Source organism: Corylus avellana, chromosome ca1 (genome assembly GCF_901000735.1).
Source record: "Corylus avellana chromosome ca1, CavTom2PMs-1.0".
NCBI lineage: Eukaryota > Viridiplantae > Streptophyta > Magnoliopsida > Fagales > Betulaceae > Corylus > Corylus avellana.
In genome coordinates, this window is record NC_081541.1 from 2,456,044 (window position 1) to 2,471,268 (window position 15,225).

The 15,225-nt window shown below is 34.9% G+C and overlaps 1 protein-coding gene and 1 long non-coding RNA gene across 2 annotated transcripts; both read left to right on the forward strand.

Annotated features, from left to right (window-relative positions):
* The first annotated feature begins 2,949 nt into the window (after positions 1 to 2,949).
* On the forward strand, positions 2,950 to 10,568 carry LOC132183746 (uncharacterized). Its single transcript, XM_059597514.1, has 12 exons — positions 2,950 to 3,054; positions 3,178 to 4,069; positions 4,308 to 4,503; positions 5,264 to 5,346; positions 5,714 to 5,814; positions 7,927 to 8,022; positions 8,336 to 8,389; positions 9,068 to 9,216; positions 9,406 to 9,523; positions 9,737 to 9,827; positions 9,909 to 10,143; positions 10,250 to 10,568. The coding sequence occupies exons 2-11, from the start codon at positions 3,949 to 3,951 to the stop codon at positions 10,121 to 10,123; spliced, it is 1,224 nt and encodes a 407-aa protein (XP_059453497.1). The 5' UTR covers positions 2,950 to 3,054; positions 3,178 to 3,948; the 3' UTR covers positions 10,124 to 10,143; positions 10,250 to 10,568.
* A 1,632-nt stretch (positions 10,569 to 12,200) lies between these two features.
* On the forward strand, positions 12,201 to 15,202 carry LOC132167600 (uncharacterized). The gene is made up of 3 exons (XR_009438694.1): positions 12,201 to 12,351; positions 14,931 to 15,003; positions 15,101 to 15,202. It is a non-coding gene; the product is annotated as an uncharacterized LOC132167600 (long non-coding RNA).
* The last annotated feature ends 23 nt before the right edge of the window (positions 15,203 to 15,225 follow it).

A 15,225-nucleotide genomic window follows, 5' to 3' on the forward strand; every position in this document is an offset into this window, starting at 1 on the left:
ACATTTGGATCATACATTGTTAAAAAAAAAATACTGAACCGTCAACTTAATAAAATGACGTATAGTATTTAGCATTACTCATAAAATGTATGGGACTAATTTCACAACTGAAATTGTTCACGTTCTCATTAAAAAAAAATGATGATAAAAGTATCCTAGTACTTAAGTCTACAATTGAATTATTTTCTTAAAATGGGTTCTTAAGGATAAATTATTTGCATGTGGTACAATAGGTATTTTATGGGTGGTCTCATCTGCTAGCAATACAAAAATAAAGAAAGGTTTTGGATACGTATTACATAGTAGGGCGGCTCAACTAATCATCTTTGGGTGATTTGACAACCCTTAAAAAGATGATCTGATTACTACTAAATCGGGTAGTTTAAGGTGGTTGAACCACATTCGGCCAGTCACCATGACCAAATGGGTGGTTCAGCAACCCCCACTAAAATCATCACAAAACATCATTTTTTTTTTTTTGCTAGCAAGATTGTGAGATTTGAATTGTTTATTTTATATGAATCATATGATAAATTTATTGCACGGATTCTGAATCCAGTTTTCAATATTACAAATAGTCAATTCTATCGCCTATATTTCAGTTTGTTCGCAATATTTGAACTAAAAAGACGTTAAAGTCCTAATTAGAGTTTCTTATAATCACTTGTATATAGTTGGCAATAGAAAATATTTATGTTTCATTAAAAAACTTCTCTATTGTTGCAAACGGTTTATGGGTAATGTCCAAACAAGGTCAAGAACTAACTGAGAATGCTTCTAAAAAAACTAATTAGCCTTCTAGAAAACTTTATAGGCAGTCCAACTCTGGAGAATGATGAAGTGTTGATGGATGTCTTCAACAATTGGAGCAAAAGGCCAACATTAGAAAAAGTCTAACTTCATTAATGGCTGGAGAGAATCCCCTTAAAATATGAGTAATTGGCAGCATAAGAAAGTGCAAAATTCACTGCCAAGAGATCAGTCTTAGCTTCACCGGCGTTGACATTTAAATGAGGAAAGTTGCTGGAAACTGCCTAAATAATTTGGCCATTTAAGTCACAGATGACTGCTACTGCTACAGAAAAGAATGCCTAATTACTATGAGGCCCAACAGACAAATATAATATTATGGGGTAGGAACACAAAAATCTACCTTAACCACATCCAGCAACAGTACAACCCAAGCTGACCAACCACTTCTTATCTGCCACGGGCTACCATCCAAAATTGACAAAACCAGTCAAACACAAATAATTTGTCTATCTCTTCTAGAATTTGGATAAGAAGGAACTAAGATTTGATGCAATGAGAGCTTCACATAAGAGATTATATGGGCTCCACCTGTTTTGATAATATGAACAAAAGGAATTCAAATTATTTGAACACACGCTCAAATTGATGCAGAACAAAATTCAAGTTTATTTGGTCTTTCAGAGTTATTTAAATTATTAATATTTAATTGCATGTTTTATTTAAATTTTTAGAGTTTGTGTTATTTTGAATTCAATAACAGGCTAGGCCCAAAGTCGGTCAAATTATGATTAAAATCTTGTCCGCGTCTATTTAAATGTTATTTTGAGGTGTAACTTTTCTTTCTTTTTTCTTCTTGACGGGGAAACTCCGTCAAATTTCCATCCTTTTTTGAATTGGGTCTCCTTCCTTATGTTCTATTCTTCAAAATTGTCTTTGTCCTGCATCACATCACAGATAGGTGAGGTTCGAATTGCCTTTCTCACCAATAGGTCAGCCTCGTTGCAGAGAAATGAGGCAGTGTGATGTTATCTTGGCGTAAAGTATGCTCATAAAAAGGAATGTGATTTATCCATTCCATATGTGTGTACAAGGATGTTGGTGGCTCATACACGTGGAAGATGAATTTGTAACATTTGCGTGAGGTATTTGTTTCAGCACGTGATATGCGTGGAATAGGATAGCCACTAACAAGATGATGTGGCCACTCAATGATTAAGCAAATTGCAACACATTTTTGGTCTCCATTCAAATTGGAAAAATATATTCTTTGTTGAATTGTTCCTGACGGTTGAACCTGTATATTCTATTCTAGATAATATAAACCAAAAGCTAAGGAATAAGAATATGTAATTGGCTGTAATTGCAATTCGAGCGGTCTCTACTAAAAGGCCATTACGATGCCCACTTGTTTTGGACAATTCGGGATGTGAAGCTTATTTGTCTAAAGTAGGTGGCTTTCACAATTTTTTTTTTCTTAGATGAGATTGTTTGAATTAAGTGCAATTAATGTTAATTAAGCTTATGTGAGTAATTCTTCAATGCAAAAAGTTAAACTCTCGTCTTAGTACGTGTCCAATTTTATTAAAAATTTTTAAGACCACTGAATGATTTTTCATTGCGAAAAGTCGTACTCAAACTCTAATAGATTCTCTACCTTATGAAAATTTTCTTGAAACCATTTCATCGATGATAAGAGCTCACCTTTCAATAGTTGATTTAGGTGATCGGCAACCTAAAAATTTCCAAGTGTGATTAAAAAAAATTTCTCTAATGTTTGTTTCAAAAAGGAAAAAGGAAAAAGAAAAGAAAAGGTGGAAACCGTGGCTGGGTGTGTCCTCCCCCAGCCCCAGGCCCCATTCTCTTAAAACTTCCCAATCGGCAAAGAGATGGTTTTGTCAACTAAGACTTCATTATCAGGCCCCACCAGGCAATATAATTATGGTTTTTGGTGCACGAAATCGACCTTGACCACATCCCTACAACGGCACAACCCAAGCCGACTCATAACGCGGTTTCAACCACTTCTTATCTGCCACGTGCTACCTTCCAGATTGAAGAGACCGATCAAACATAACGATGGCCAACGGAACCAATTTGTCTGTCTGTCTATCTGTTTTCAAATTTGGATAAAAGAATTCCACCCTGTCCCTCTTATTTCTCTCCTTACAATATTAATATGTCCAATTAGATAAATAAATTGTTTAAATTGCAAGCAATTTGATTGGCGATTAATGGAGATTCCAATCCTATTATCCATGTGTAAAAACAGAGCTCAGATGTGACCACCACCATTGAAAAGGGGTAGTCTTGGTTTGGATTCGTCTTCCATATAATTTATTCTTTGATCTTAAAAAATTGTTTCTTTTTTGAATAAATTATATTAAGTGTAGGTTTCATTTATTTATTTTTTGTAATTGTTTACAGAAAGTTTGAAGTGGGGACAAGGACAGGGGTGGATGGTAAACTTTCAATGGGGAGTGGGTGCTTCTCTTTTGGGCTGAATCAAAGCCGCATGCACGCTTTGAATTTTTTTTCCTTTCGGTGTCAACACTTTCTGAAAGTTTGGACTTCTTCTCTGTCTACTTGTTTACTCTACTAGATGGTGCACCAATGAAAAGGGTGTTCTAAGATTTTGAATCTAGTTGGTGTAATTTGGTTGTTAATAGGGATTATTATATGACTTTTGATTTTAGGAATTAAATTAATTTTGAGCATTATATTTTCGTCAATAAGGCTTTTTGATTGAGTCTTCCAGATGAACCCGAACCAGTTGAAATTAGAGTTGATGTTGCCAAACCTTCTTGTTGCGCCGCATGTTTGAAAGTATGTTGAAAGTTCAAAGTCAAATATGAACTAAACCGTGTAATTAATTAATTAATTAATTATTTAAATTTTATTCCAGAAAAAAAGGAGAAAAAAACTCTCTCCTCCTTTTCTTTTGCCGTCTTCCTCTTCTGGAGTGGGTGTTGAATGAATCAGCAGAGAATCATATGTGGCAGTAGCTAAGCAACTCGTTTTGAGCCACGTGTTCCGCGCCAACCCTTTAAAACCACACGCGCCCGGAAATAGCTTCTCCCTCTTCTCCCTCATCTCTTTTCTCCGAGACTAGGAAAATCAGAAAGAGAATACACAGCGAAGCCAATCCACACCGACCTCTCTTTGTTCTATCTTTCTGTATCTCACACGCGCAGAACGATGCCGTTTTGCAATATTAGGACGCAACAAGCCAGCTCAGACACGAAGCTCTGCGACAATGGAGTCAAAATCTTTTACAGAACGTACGGTCACGGACCTACCAAGGTCCTCCTCATCATAGGTCACCCATCAAATTCAAATTCTTTTTTTTGATAATTTGCTTCTATATTTTGATTCTTGAAGTGGGTTTTGATTGAATTTTTCTGGGTCGTCGGGATTGTGACGATCATTTCTCGACACTCCATTTAAACCCGCTTGTTTGGGCCAGATTGCATTTGAGCTCAGTTTTTTTTTCCCGAATTTTTTTGAATTGGGTGTACTTTTCTGGGTCGTTGATGGTTTCGGTGATGGACGATCAGGATTGGCAGGGACCCACGAGTCATGGGGCCCACAGATCAAGGAGCTAGTGGGGACCGATACGCCCAATGAAGATGAAACGAGGACCGGAGATTGGAGTTCCGATGACAACGAGAGTGGCGGTGGTATTGAAATATGTGCGTTTGATAACCGTGGAATGGGTCGAAGCACCGTACCCACCAAAAAATCCGAATACACGTGAGTTTTTGTTTCAGTTTCATGTAATTTGAACCTGATTTTATTTAATTTCCTTTCTGGGTTTTTAGTGAGTTCCCCATTTGAATTTGATTCTGTGTGGTGTGGGTGTGTGGAAGTTCTTTAATTAATTAATTAATTTTTTTTCGCATAACTTCTTTTTTTGAATATCCAAACTTTGTTTGGTTCATTATTGTACCATACCAATTTTATTTTATTTATTTAAGTTCTTGTATTTTTTGGCGTTTATAATGTGTTTCTTTCTAATGGCTGGTCTTTGAATCACCGTTTGCATTGTGATGTGGTTGTGTGCTCTTGTTTCGATTCACGTGAATATTCTTCTAAATTTTGGTTAAGTGGATTTGTATTTTAATGGGTGCTAGGTATGTAATTGAACCCACATTTGCATGGATTTTGATTTTCTTATCTTTTTTTCTCTGCTTAATCTTTTTCATAGTACATTTATCTTTTTGCTCTGTTTTACTGTTTAACTTATAGTTTATGAATGCTTATTTCCATCATATCTACAATTGGAGAAACAAAAGCCTGTGCTTAAATGAGCTAACTAAAACTACAAGCTTAGTTGGGGTGCATTTTTCATCATCAAGAATTTAAAGTCTAACAGGGCAGTTGAATAAGTTTTTTTTTTTTTTTTTCCTAATTACTTCAGTTTCTCAGTAAGCAAACAGCTCTTTAACTAGACGTTAGATCTTTAAACATGAAACTGAGTTTCTAATTAATGGCATATGATTGTTGGGTGCAGAACAGAGATTATGGCAAAGGATGCAATTGCTTTGTTGGATCATTTGGGCTGGAAAAAAGCTCATGTTTTTGGACATTCAATGGGTGAGTCTCTCCCCTGAGTTTTCATGTTTAGACTTAGACTAGGTTTATCCACAGGAAAGTTTCAAAGTTCCCTTGGAATGGTACATTTACGATGCATAAATTAGGTTACTACTCTAGCTGGTTTAGCTGCAATGCACGAGATAAAAATGTTCAATTGGATGGAGTTTTAGTAAATTAAGCTCAGTTGAACAATTTAAATTGTACTTTAAGATTCTCCAAATGATTTGTAGCAGCAAGACCAGCAAGAACGTAAACAAATGGTCGATTTTCTTAATGTTTTGGTACCATTAATTAGATTCACGCTGCAAAAAATATATTTTCTAAATCAAAGCATTTTTTAGATTCTTATTTTGTACTGTCAAAACAGGAGCTATGATAGCTTGCAAGTTAGCAGCAATGGTACCTGAAAGAGCTCTCTCATTGGCTTTACTTAACGTAACAGGTGGAGGTTTCGAGTGTTTTCCAAAGGTATTCTATATCTTTTGGCACCACTCCGCTAGACCATTTTCAATTCCTTTTAATCTGTAGAATATAGATAGTACGTTCTTATCATATGATTACAATTTTTTCTTTTTTTTGAAATAGACATTGCAACCAACATCATGTTAAACGAATATGGCTGCATATCCATTGTTATCTATAAGTGCATAAATTTTAATATTTTCAGTTCATCATGCACAAACTATCGCATTTGAATCCATGTTGGTTTCAAACGTCGAGTTTGTCTTTGTTCAAATTTTCTCTTTACACTCATCTTAGAGGACTGCTTTGAAATGACATTAGCCGGGGACATAGAATCTGCCATATATCCGTTAAATACTTAAAGCTTTTTATGTTTACTGATGGCTACACTCCAATCTGGGTATTGCTTATGCAATGAAAAACCAAGGTCTGGAATCAATTGACCTTTCATTGTGGAACTTCTGGAACTAGAACTGCTACTTCATGATTTGATGATCAAGTATGATTGCATACTGTTGGAATCTGTTGCACTAATGTCATAATTCATCTTATGGAACAATTTCTTTGTACACCAAAATTTCTTTAGGTTCATATAAAACTAAATGGGGGTGAATAATGAGTATTATTTCATCATTAAATCGACCATATACACCACCACTTGTCAGCTGGAGGAGATAAATTATGAGTCGGGAGGAGCAGCATTGAGGACTGTTTGATTTTGCAAGGGTTAATATATGCTCCTTTTCACTATATCATAGTCTCCTGCAAGACGGAGCAGAAATCAATCATGTCTAATTTCCAAAGTGAATTTTTTTGGTATCTGCGCACAGTGAACTTTAGTGGCTAGGGGAACCTACACTTTTAACTTTTTTGTTTATTCAACTTGCAAAAATATTGGTATATAAGAATTTTTAAAAATGTTAATGCATTATTTTTGCAGTATTAAGATATAACATTATACTATTCAAGAAAGTTCTATTGGCAATTATCAGATATAATGTCAACCTTAATTGGTTTCAAATGTCCTTTCTGTCAATCTTTAGTTCTATATGCTGGTAACTTGTTAACTTCATTTTCCTTCAAGACATTGGAAGTTGTTGTGTTGTCCAACCATTAGTATTTCATTTGAAAGCACACCCTAATTTGTCCTTGTCCTTGATTGAGGAACGCCAAAATCACAACATAGCGTAATTCATCCAATCTTTTCTAAGTTATTAAGACTGAAGCTTAAATTGTGAATCCAGAACATGGTATAGGGGTTAAGCTGTGGGCATCTTTACTTTCCTTAGGTCAGTTCAATTTGGCCTTGATTCCAGCCAAGCCCACTCAAGTTGCAATTTCATGTGATATTATTATATCACCATTGTAGATACACATGAGAAATCTAATAATTATCTATGTGCAGAATGCATTATTCTGTGATAGTAGGGAAAGTGACAAAGATCTACCTCTAATGGGCTGTCTTTCTAAAGAAAATGGTGGGTTAAGCTCGTGACTACTGGTAAATAGCATTTTGGTTAAAAGCTGAAGTTTTGAAAACAGGACACAGAAAATAAAGAATATAGTCCAGTAATATCTAGGTAGTAGGTTTTGGAGTGTAATGAAGATGGCTTGGTGTGGGAAGATTTTTTTTTTGATAAGTGGTGTGGGAAAATTTTAGGGATACAAAAATAAGATTTTTTGTATAAAGTAAAGAAATCAGTTTTGATTGTGATGTAAGTGGAGAACGAAGTATTCTGAAAGCTGAGGACAAAAGGAGAATGAGGAAACATAGGAGATATCATAGATTAAAAGAGAAAAAAAGAGAAGAAGAAGAAGAAAAGAAAGAGAATAACACGACAATGGCAAAACCTAAGTTGTTAATCCGACTTGCAAATCACTATGAGAGTTACTACGATTTATAACTCAAATCCTAAAAGCTAACTTCAATCCTTAGATCAATTAAATCCCACTCGTAAATTAACACCCTAATTGTCATAAGACCAGAATTTAAGCTACAAGCTTAAATGACTATCATGGACGGTGAACTTAATATAAACTTATTATGTTTAATACCTAAATTTTGCAATTGAACTTATTTGTTGAAAGGATGGTCAAATTATTATTTTTTTCTTGCAGCTCGATCGACAAACATTATCCGTTGCAATCCGTTTCTTACGGGCCAAAACTCCTGAGCAACGGGCAGCTGTTGACCTGGACACCCACTACTCAAGGGTAAAAGATACTTTCAATTCTCTCTCGTTTTGCTGGATATGTATTATGGATATTTGACTGGTGAAGAAAAATGATTTATTTGGAAGCGTTGTAATGCAATAAGAATTTGCTTGGGCTGCAGTTGTCATCTTTGCTACTTTCCATATTAAGAGTTCCCTGACTCTAACATGAATATTTTGATATTCAGTTGAAAACAATCTTGATATACATTTCACATTTTCTAAGCTCTCATTTATATTTACTGATTTTAAACTAGAAATACAATTTCATTCTTAGCTAACTCATGCAATTTCACTTTGTATATGATACGCAGGAGTATCTTGAAGAATATGTTGGACCTAACACCAGAAGAACAATCTTATATCAAGTAAGAAATGTTAAAGTTTTCAATCTTGACTACCCCTTGCATGATAATTTTATTGAGAATTGAAAGTAAATAAACTGATTTTCTTTACCATAATAAATTTGCATTAAGATGGTGCTAATTTCACTTTTGGTGGATTGTTTGATTTCCCTGATCTATTGGACACATATTAGATTTCCCTGATCTATTAGACACATGTTAGTGCAGTAAAACAACTAAATGACAACAGAATTAAGCCAGGGTAAAGTCAAATTAACCTAGTCATCTAGTTGTATAGTTTAGGCATACTGGACAAGTTTTTGTAGCCATAATCACTCTTCTGGTTTGGCATACATTCTATTTGATGACTCTCTTTTTATCTTTGTTCTTTTTTTTTTTTCTCCTCTGAGCTGTATTCGCTGATGACTCAGAAATGTGTATTATCATGTCACTAAATAATGCTTACATACGTATCTTAACAACTTATAGGTTGCGTCTCAATGACTTTCCTTTACCCATTGTTGTACTTGTTTGCAAACATCACCATTGAAGTACTGAGATCAAACATAGAGTTGGACCTGGGAGTCTGGGTCTGTCAGCTCCTGAAAGGACTGTCTTTTAATAGCAAATCATCCTTGACCAATTGTTCATAGACTTCAAAATAAGATGTCCCTAGCTTGACATTTGACCTGTGTGCTGCAGGAATATGTAAAAGGTATATCAGCAACTGGAATGCAGTCTAACAATGGTTTTGAGGGTCAAGTTAATGCTTGCTGGACACATAAAATGACTCGAGCAGAAATCGAAATGATCCGTTCCGCTGGAATTCTTGTTTCAGTCATTCATGGCAGGTGCGCAGCCAGATTTTCTGTAAAAGAAAAATATATATTTTGTGTGTGCTGTATCAAGAAAATATTATTCTTTTCATGAGTACTGAGGCAAATTCAAGTTCTTAAGCTTAAAATGAGATGAATTTTAGAATATCTAACTTTTAGGTTCATTGGTACTAAACTACTAATGTCTACTCTCTGAATGTATAGGCATGATATAATTGCTCAAATATATTACGCAAGGAAACTTGCGGAGAAGCTGCAGCCTGTTGCTCGGATGGTAGAACTTCATGGAGGTCATCTAGTGAGCCATGAGAGGACCGAAGAGGTATTTTTCATCTGTAGTTGATTATATTATGATAAAGCAGGTCATGGGATTATGGCATGGTGAAAAAAAATCTAAGTCAATAGCACTTCAATAATCCATAGAATTTAATCCCAATTCTTTTGGGATATACTTCCCATGACTTATATTGACCGTACTTGACAAGAAAAAGGGAACCTAAATACTTTACTTTCCCCCCCCCCCCTAAAATTACAGGTCAATCAAGCACTGCTTGAGTTGATAGAGGCATCAGAAGTGAAGAAGATGAAGCCTAGTGTTTGGACTAATATGCCAAAGAAAAGCTCTGGTAAGTATCACATATCCACCACTGAATTGTCCACCTCCTTTTTTGCGATCATGTGCTGATATGTGCTGTTCTTTCCGGCAGGGTGGATAGGGACAAGGATGGCATTAATGAGAATAAACACAGAGGGTGGAAGCAATGCCTCTCTCGTGTTTTATTACTTGCTATCAAAACTGCAGCTTTGCGTGTTGTACTTCTTTGGTCTCTTTGTTTTGGCATTCGAGTATGGTCGGAGGGTTATAACAAGTTGTAAACCGGCTAGAGTTGGAACTTCCCTTACATTAGAGAACAGTCAATGAACCATTGTTTCTTCTTACTGGTAATCCTCTTCTCCAACTTTTTCTCTTAATTTTTCCCTTGTTGAAGGCCATAAATAACAGAAGCATAACAGTTTTTTTTTTTTTTTTTTTCCCGTTCTTGTGCAGGGTCAATTGATTTGTCACCCATTACCCTATACGAAGTCAACCAAGTGATGAATAATACACTGGATTCTTCAACAACATTTTTCAATAAGATGAGAGGCTTATGCATTCGGCAACGCATCTTCAAAGCTGTTTGGAGGCACAAATGTTGGGAGATTGGAACAACCAATATTTTGAGGCAGATCCTTCTCCCCGTGCCATTGGTTCATTTTTACTTACAAAAGATGATGATAACAAATCCCCTCTGTATCTACAACAAACTCTCTACTCCCTACTACACCTTTCCGGGTGCAATTCAAAAGAGAAAACATTTAATGGGTCTTTTTTTTTTTTTTTGTTTCGAATCCTTCTGCTAATTACAGAATAAATCAGTCTCGTAATCTCTACAACTACAAGTAACATGCTTTACCTGGTTACTTGGTTGATGGAACTTAAAATAAGATTAAAAGAAGGCATCAATCAAGCACTGCCAAGAGAATTAAACTAAAGGGTTCAATACTACTACCCTGCAAGGTGTTATACATTAAACAGTACATACACAGAATAGTCATACAACAGAAATTCACATGAGAGAGAGAGAAGAGAACGTGCCTGTCGCTTCTTTCTGAGAGTTGAACATCACATCCCTTGAGGCTGTTTGTGTTCTTTGCTGGAGAAGGTGGATATAAAAATGAAAACAAGAAAGAAAAGTTGAGAGAGAGAGAGAATCTCGTTCAAGTGCTGAATAATATACCATCGTATCCTATGATCTACAAAGAATGACATAATGTACGAGCCTATCGGTCATCAATTATACCAAATATGCCGCGGGAATATACCAATATGCCCGCGGGACACTGCAAGCCCAGCAAGTAATCTATCCTTTCTATTGTTTTTTAAGCTTGCGTACGAATACCGTAGTGTTTCATGGAATCATCAATCATGTTACTGGTCCAACCCCAGCCTAAATAACCATTCATAACTTGCTCTTTTGTTTTTTTTTGTTTTTTTTTTTGCTAAACAACATTTTAAATTTTTAAGAGAAAATACATTTATTCCTTTGACTACCATTAGGGGTGACAATTCATGTTTGCATGTCAGGTTTGGGTCGTGTCAAAGCATATGTATAAGACTATATAAGTTAACCATAATCCAACCCATTTACACCTAAGAGAAATGATTGGTGTCAATAATTTATTTATATTTTTTTTATATTCTCCTATAAATTTAATAGATTAATCATTAGATTTGTGGAGTTTATAATTGAATTTGTGTAATTCACCATTAAATTTGTGTGAGGTCTTATATAATTTCACAAATTTAATTATTGATTTATAAGATGAAATGGAAAGAATATGAGAAAAAATTGGCACCAATCATATCTCTACAGTTAATCATGAAAATGCATAATATCTACAGCTGATAATAATTCATAACAATCATGTAAGCTTGCCAGGTTTAGGTTTTATTTAATAATGTATAAAATTATATAAGTTAACCTTAATTCTATCAATTTAATTAAATGGGCTAAACCCCTCAAATCTAACACATTAATTTTGTATTGGGTTTGTGGGTTGTGACAAAAATTATCAACCATAATGTTGCGTATTGAGTTTAAATCATGTTAAAGCAGAAGTAAAAGAATATATAATGTAACTTTAATCTAATTTATTTAATTAAATGGATTATACCCATCAATTAGACAATTACAATATGCTAATTTTGTATTAAGTTCATATCGAGTTTGGGAATCGTGCTAAAAAATGTTGAAAAATTCCTTGTCCAGGACCATGGTAGAATAACCATTATCCAAACAGTCCCAGTCCCAGAATACCAAATCCCTACATCTGCGACGACGCCGTATAATTCATCTTGAACCCCTCCCATCTTTTTGGGGCAGCTCAGTTACCCACTTACCCTTCATTAAGCTCCAGTTTAATTTTAAATGGACAAAAGCCACGTATATTGAAAAAAAAAAAAAAAAAAAATTCCGAAGGTTTGCCCCGAAACCCTGATTCTTTCTGGCACACAACACTTGCCGTTCACTTCTTCTGCAGAGAGTTAGAGGCCATTGCTGCTACAGTTGCTGACATGGCAGGCCCCCAAGCCCAATGGGAGTTCAGCTGGTTACTCTCTCTCTCTCTCTTTACTCTGAATTCTTGTTCTGAATGTTTGCGATATGTAAGTCACAGTGTCAATTGGGTGATTCCGGGTTTTGCTTTTTTGGGGTTTTTGTGGATGAAAGAAATTGTTTTTCAGCGTTTTCTTCAATTTATGTTCTTAAAGCTGGGATATTGATTGCCAAACCATTATGGGTATGATTCACTTTGCTCCTTTGTGTGTGAATTTAACGTAAATTTGCTTGGTAGTCTAATCTGGATTGGACATAATTTTTTTTTTAATTAATATGTTTATTTGATTTCATATTAATTGAATTGTATATGTAGAAACATGAATTTGGAGAAACATGAATTTGGTGTGAGAATCTCTACTGAACATAGGAAGGCAACACTTTTGCTGACAGCAACCTTTTGATGAGGTTATTCTACAGAAATTCTGATTATTACCAGGTGTTCTCACATAATATATCTAGAGAAGTGCTAGGCTTACAAACAAATTTTACAGAAAAACTTTTACAAATTGATGTAGCACAACATGATTAGGTTTTTCAAAATTTGAACTTATTTTATATCCAATCATATTGTGCCACATCAGTTTGTAAAAGTTTTTTTGTAAAATTTGTTTGTAAGCCTAGCATTCCTCATATATCTACTACAATCACCGAAGGTTGCAACGGGGTTTGTGTTTTTTATAAGTTTTATTAGACATGGTTCCTTGTCTCAATAATTTCAGCATGAAACACGTATTCTGTTTTTGAAATTTCCTTTCACTTACTTTATTATCCGTATAGTGTGGAACGTTTATCTGTGTATTATCAGGTGTGTCCTGTTTGGTGGACATTTTCTTAATGATGTCCGAACCTCTTTGCATAACCAAGTAATATTAATATGGAAAAGAAGATGACACGGTTTTGACTATTAAAGATAATGCTTGATCCGGCTTGAAGTTCTTCATAGTTTGTAATTTGGGTTGGACATATTTCTATATGTAGCCTTCTTTGTTTATATCTATTTTTCATTTCTATGATCCAAAATTTAGTATCTCTTTGGGTGTAAATTATGTGCGCATGTGATCCCTTATTTCATTGTTGTTTATTTTTAGCTTACGTGATTCTTGTATGCGCCCTCTATATTGGCTTATTTGTGGTTTAAGGTTGGTCGATACTGAAAAAAAGACACAAATACAAAGTCTTTCATAGTATGTCATATCTATAAATAATCGTGTGAGATATATGATTTAGTTGTTATTTGTTTTAATAAGCTGCTACAACGAGAAAAAGAACCTCCAAAATTGGTTAGGAAAGATGGGAATGCTACCATCTTTGCTCAAAAGCAGTGATTCAGTTTCAGTATCACTTTGATATATCATGTGTGTAATGACCTTAATTTTAAAACTGTGATAACATTACTTGCATAACGTAGTGAATTTGGTCTTTGTAATTTGATTCTTTTAGGATGCCATTTTTTTACTATTGTTGGTTTCTCCGAGGCTTGGCATTATGGAGAGAAATGAAATAAAAGTTGAAGTTGTGAACATTGAGAATCCAAGAAAGAGGGGTAGTAGGGCTAACCTCCTTGCTTAGTTGAGTTGAATTTTTTTTTTAAACATAGGACTTAATAATTCTTGTCTTCCTTTTCTGTATTTGCTTATCAATTAGAAAGAAGGGCATCGGAACCTTAAGTTTCCATGCATTTGCTTACACAGAGAACTCATGTTAAACTGCTTATTTCGTTCTTCTGGTTTAATAATCAGGTCAGAACCAAAGTTAATAAATTTGGGAGCCTGGAAAAATAAAAATGTTTACCATTTAACATGGGGAAAAAGAGTTCATTCTTACTTGCACTAGCCTTAGTATTGACTATACTATGTAGTCCTTGTCTTTTCTTTTCTAAACATGCTAGTTTTCAGATACGAAATATCCATCCCAGTCACTATGGGTGCTGTGAAGATTTGTTATTAGTTGCTCCATCTTAATTTCCTATTGAAGTGAGCCTAAATTTGCGCTTAAGAGAAGTTGTTGAGTAAGATGATGTGGTTAATTATATATATATATATATATATATATATATATATATATATATATTAATTATCGTATAAATTTTATCCTTGTTTATCTTTGGTGCAAGAGTGCTGGTACGCACTCTTTGAAGGTGAGCTGCTTCTAGGCTGCAGGGTCATTCTTCTCCAATTTTTCACTTGAGTTTTTACTCATGTCATTTCAACTGGGATGATAAATGTAGAATTGAGAAATTTAATCAGTTGAAGTGTCAGGGGGTCCTGTGAAGATTTACCAGAGGCAGACACTACCCCTTCCTTTGGTGGGTGGGTGGGTGGCGCAGTGTGGGTTGAGATTCTTAAGATAAAATTGTAGGTACAAATCATGTAGCTAGGAGATTCTGTACCATTAGAAATGACCTAATGAATATGTAAAACGCTGAGGCCATTTTTCTATGGGGATTATGGATTCCTTTGTTCATTGGTCAAGGCATATTTACTTCTTTAACATGATGTTAAGGTTCACTTTATGTACCTTGGAGGATTTCTTTCCCAGGATGTTAATTCCAATATGAAATATTATCTGCAGTGACTTGGAAGTGGACTATGAGTCTGAGGAGAATGCTTCCATGGTCTATGCAGCATTAGCTGTTGATAAGGAGGTGATACTTCATGATGCTCAAACCATTTTTTTTTTTTTTTTATCTCTTTTCTTTGGGACAAAACTAGGTTCTTATACAATTACATTTCTGATTGCAGTTGCAGCCAGACAAAGTGAAAAGGCAGATGTCAGTGTCTAACGGAAAGCTTATAGTGTGAGCTTCCTTCCTTTAAGAATTATCAACTGAAAACATCTTCATTGAAGATTTCATTTTAAAATATGA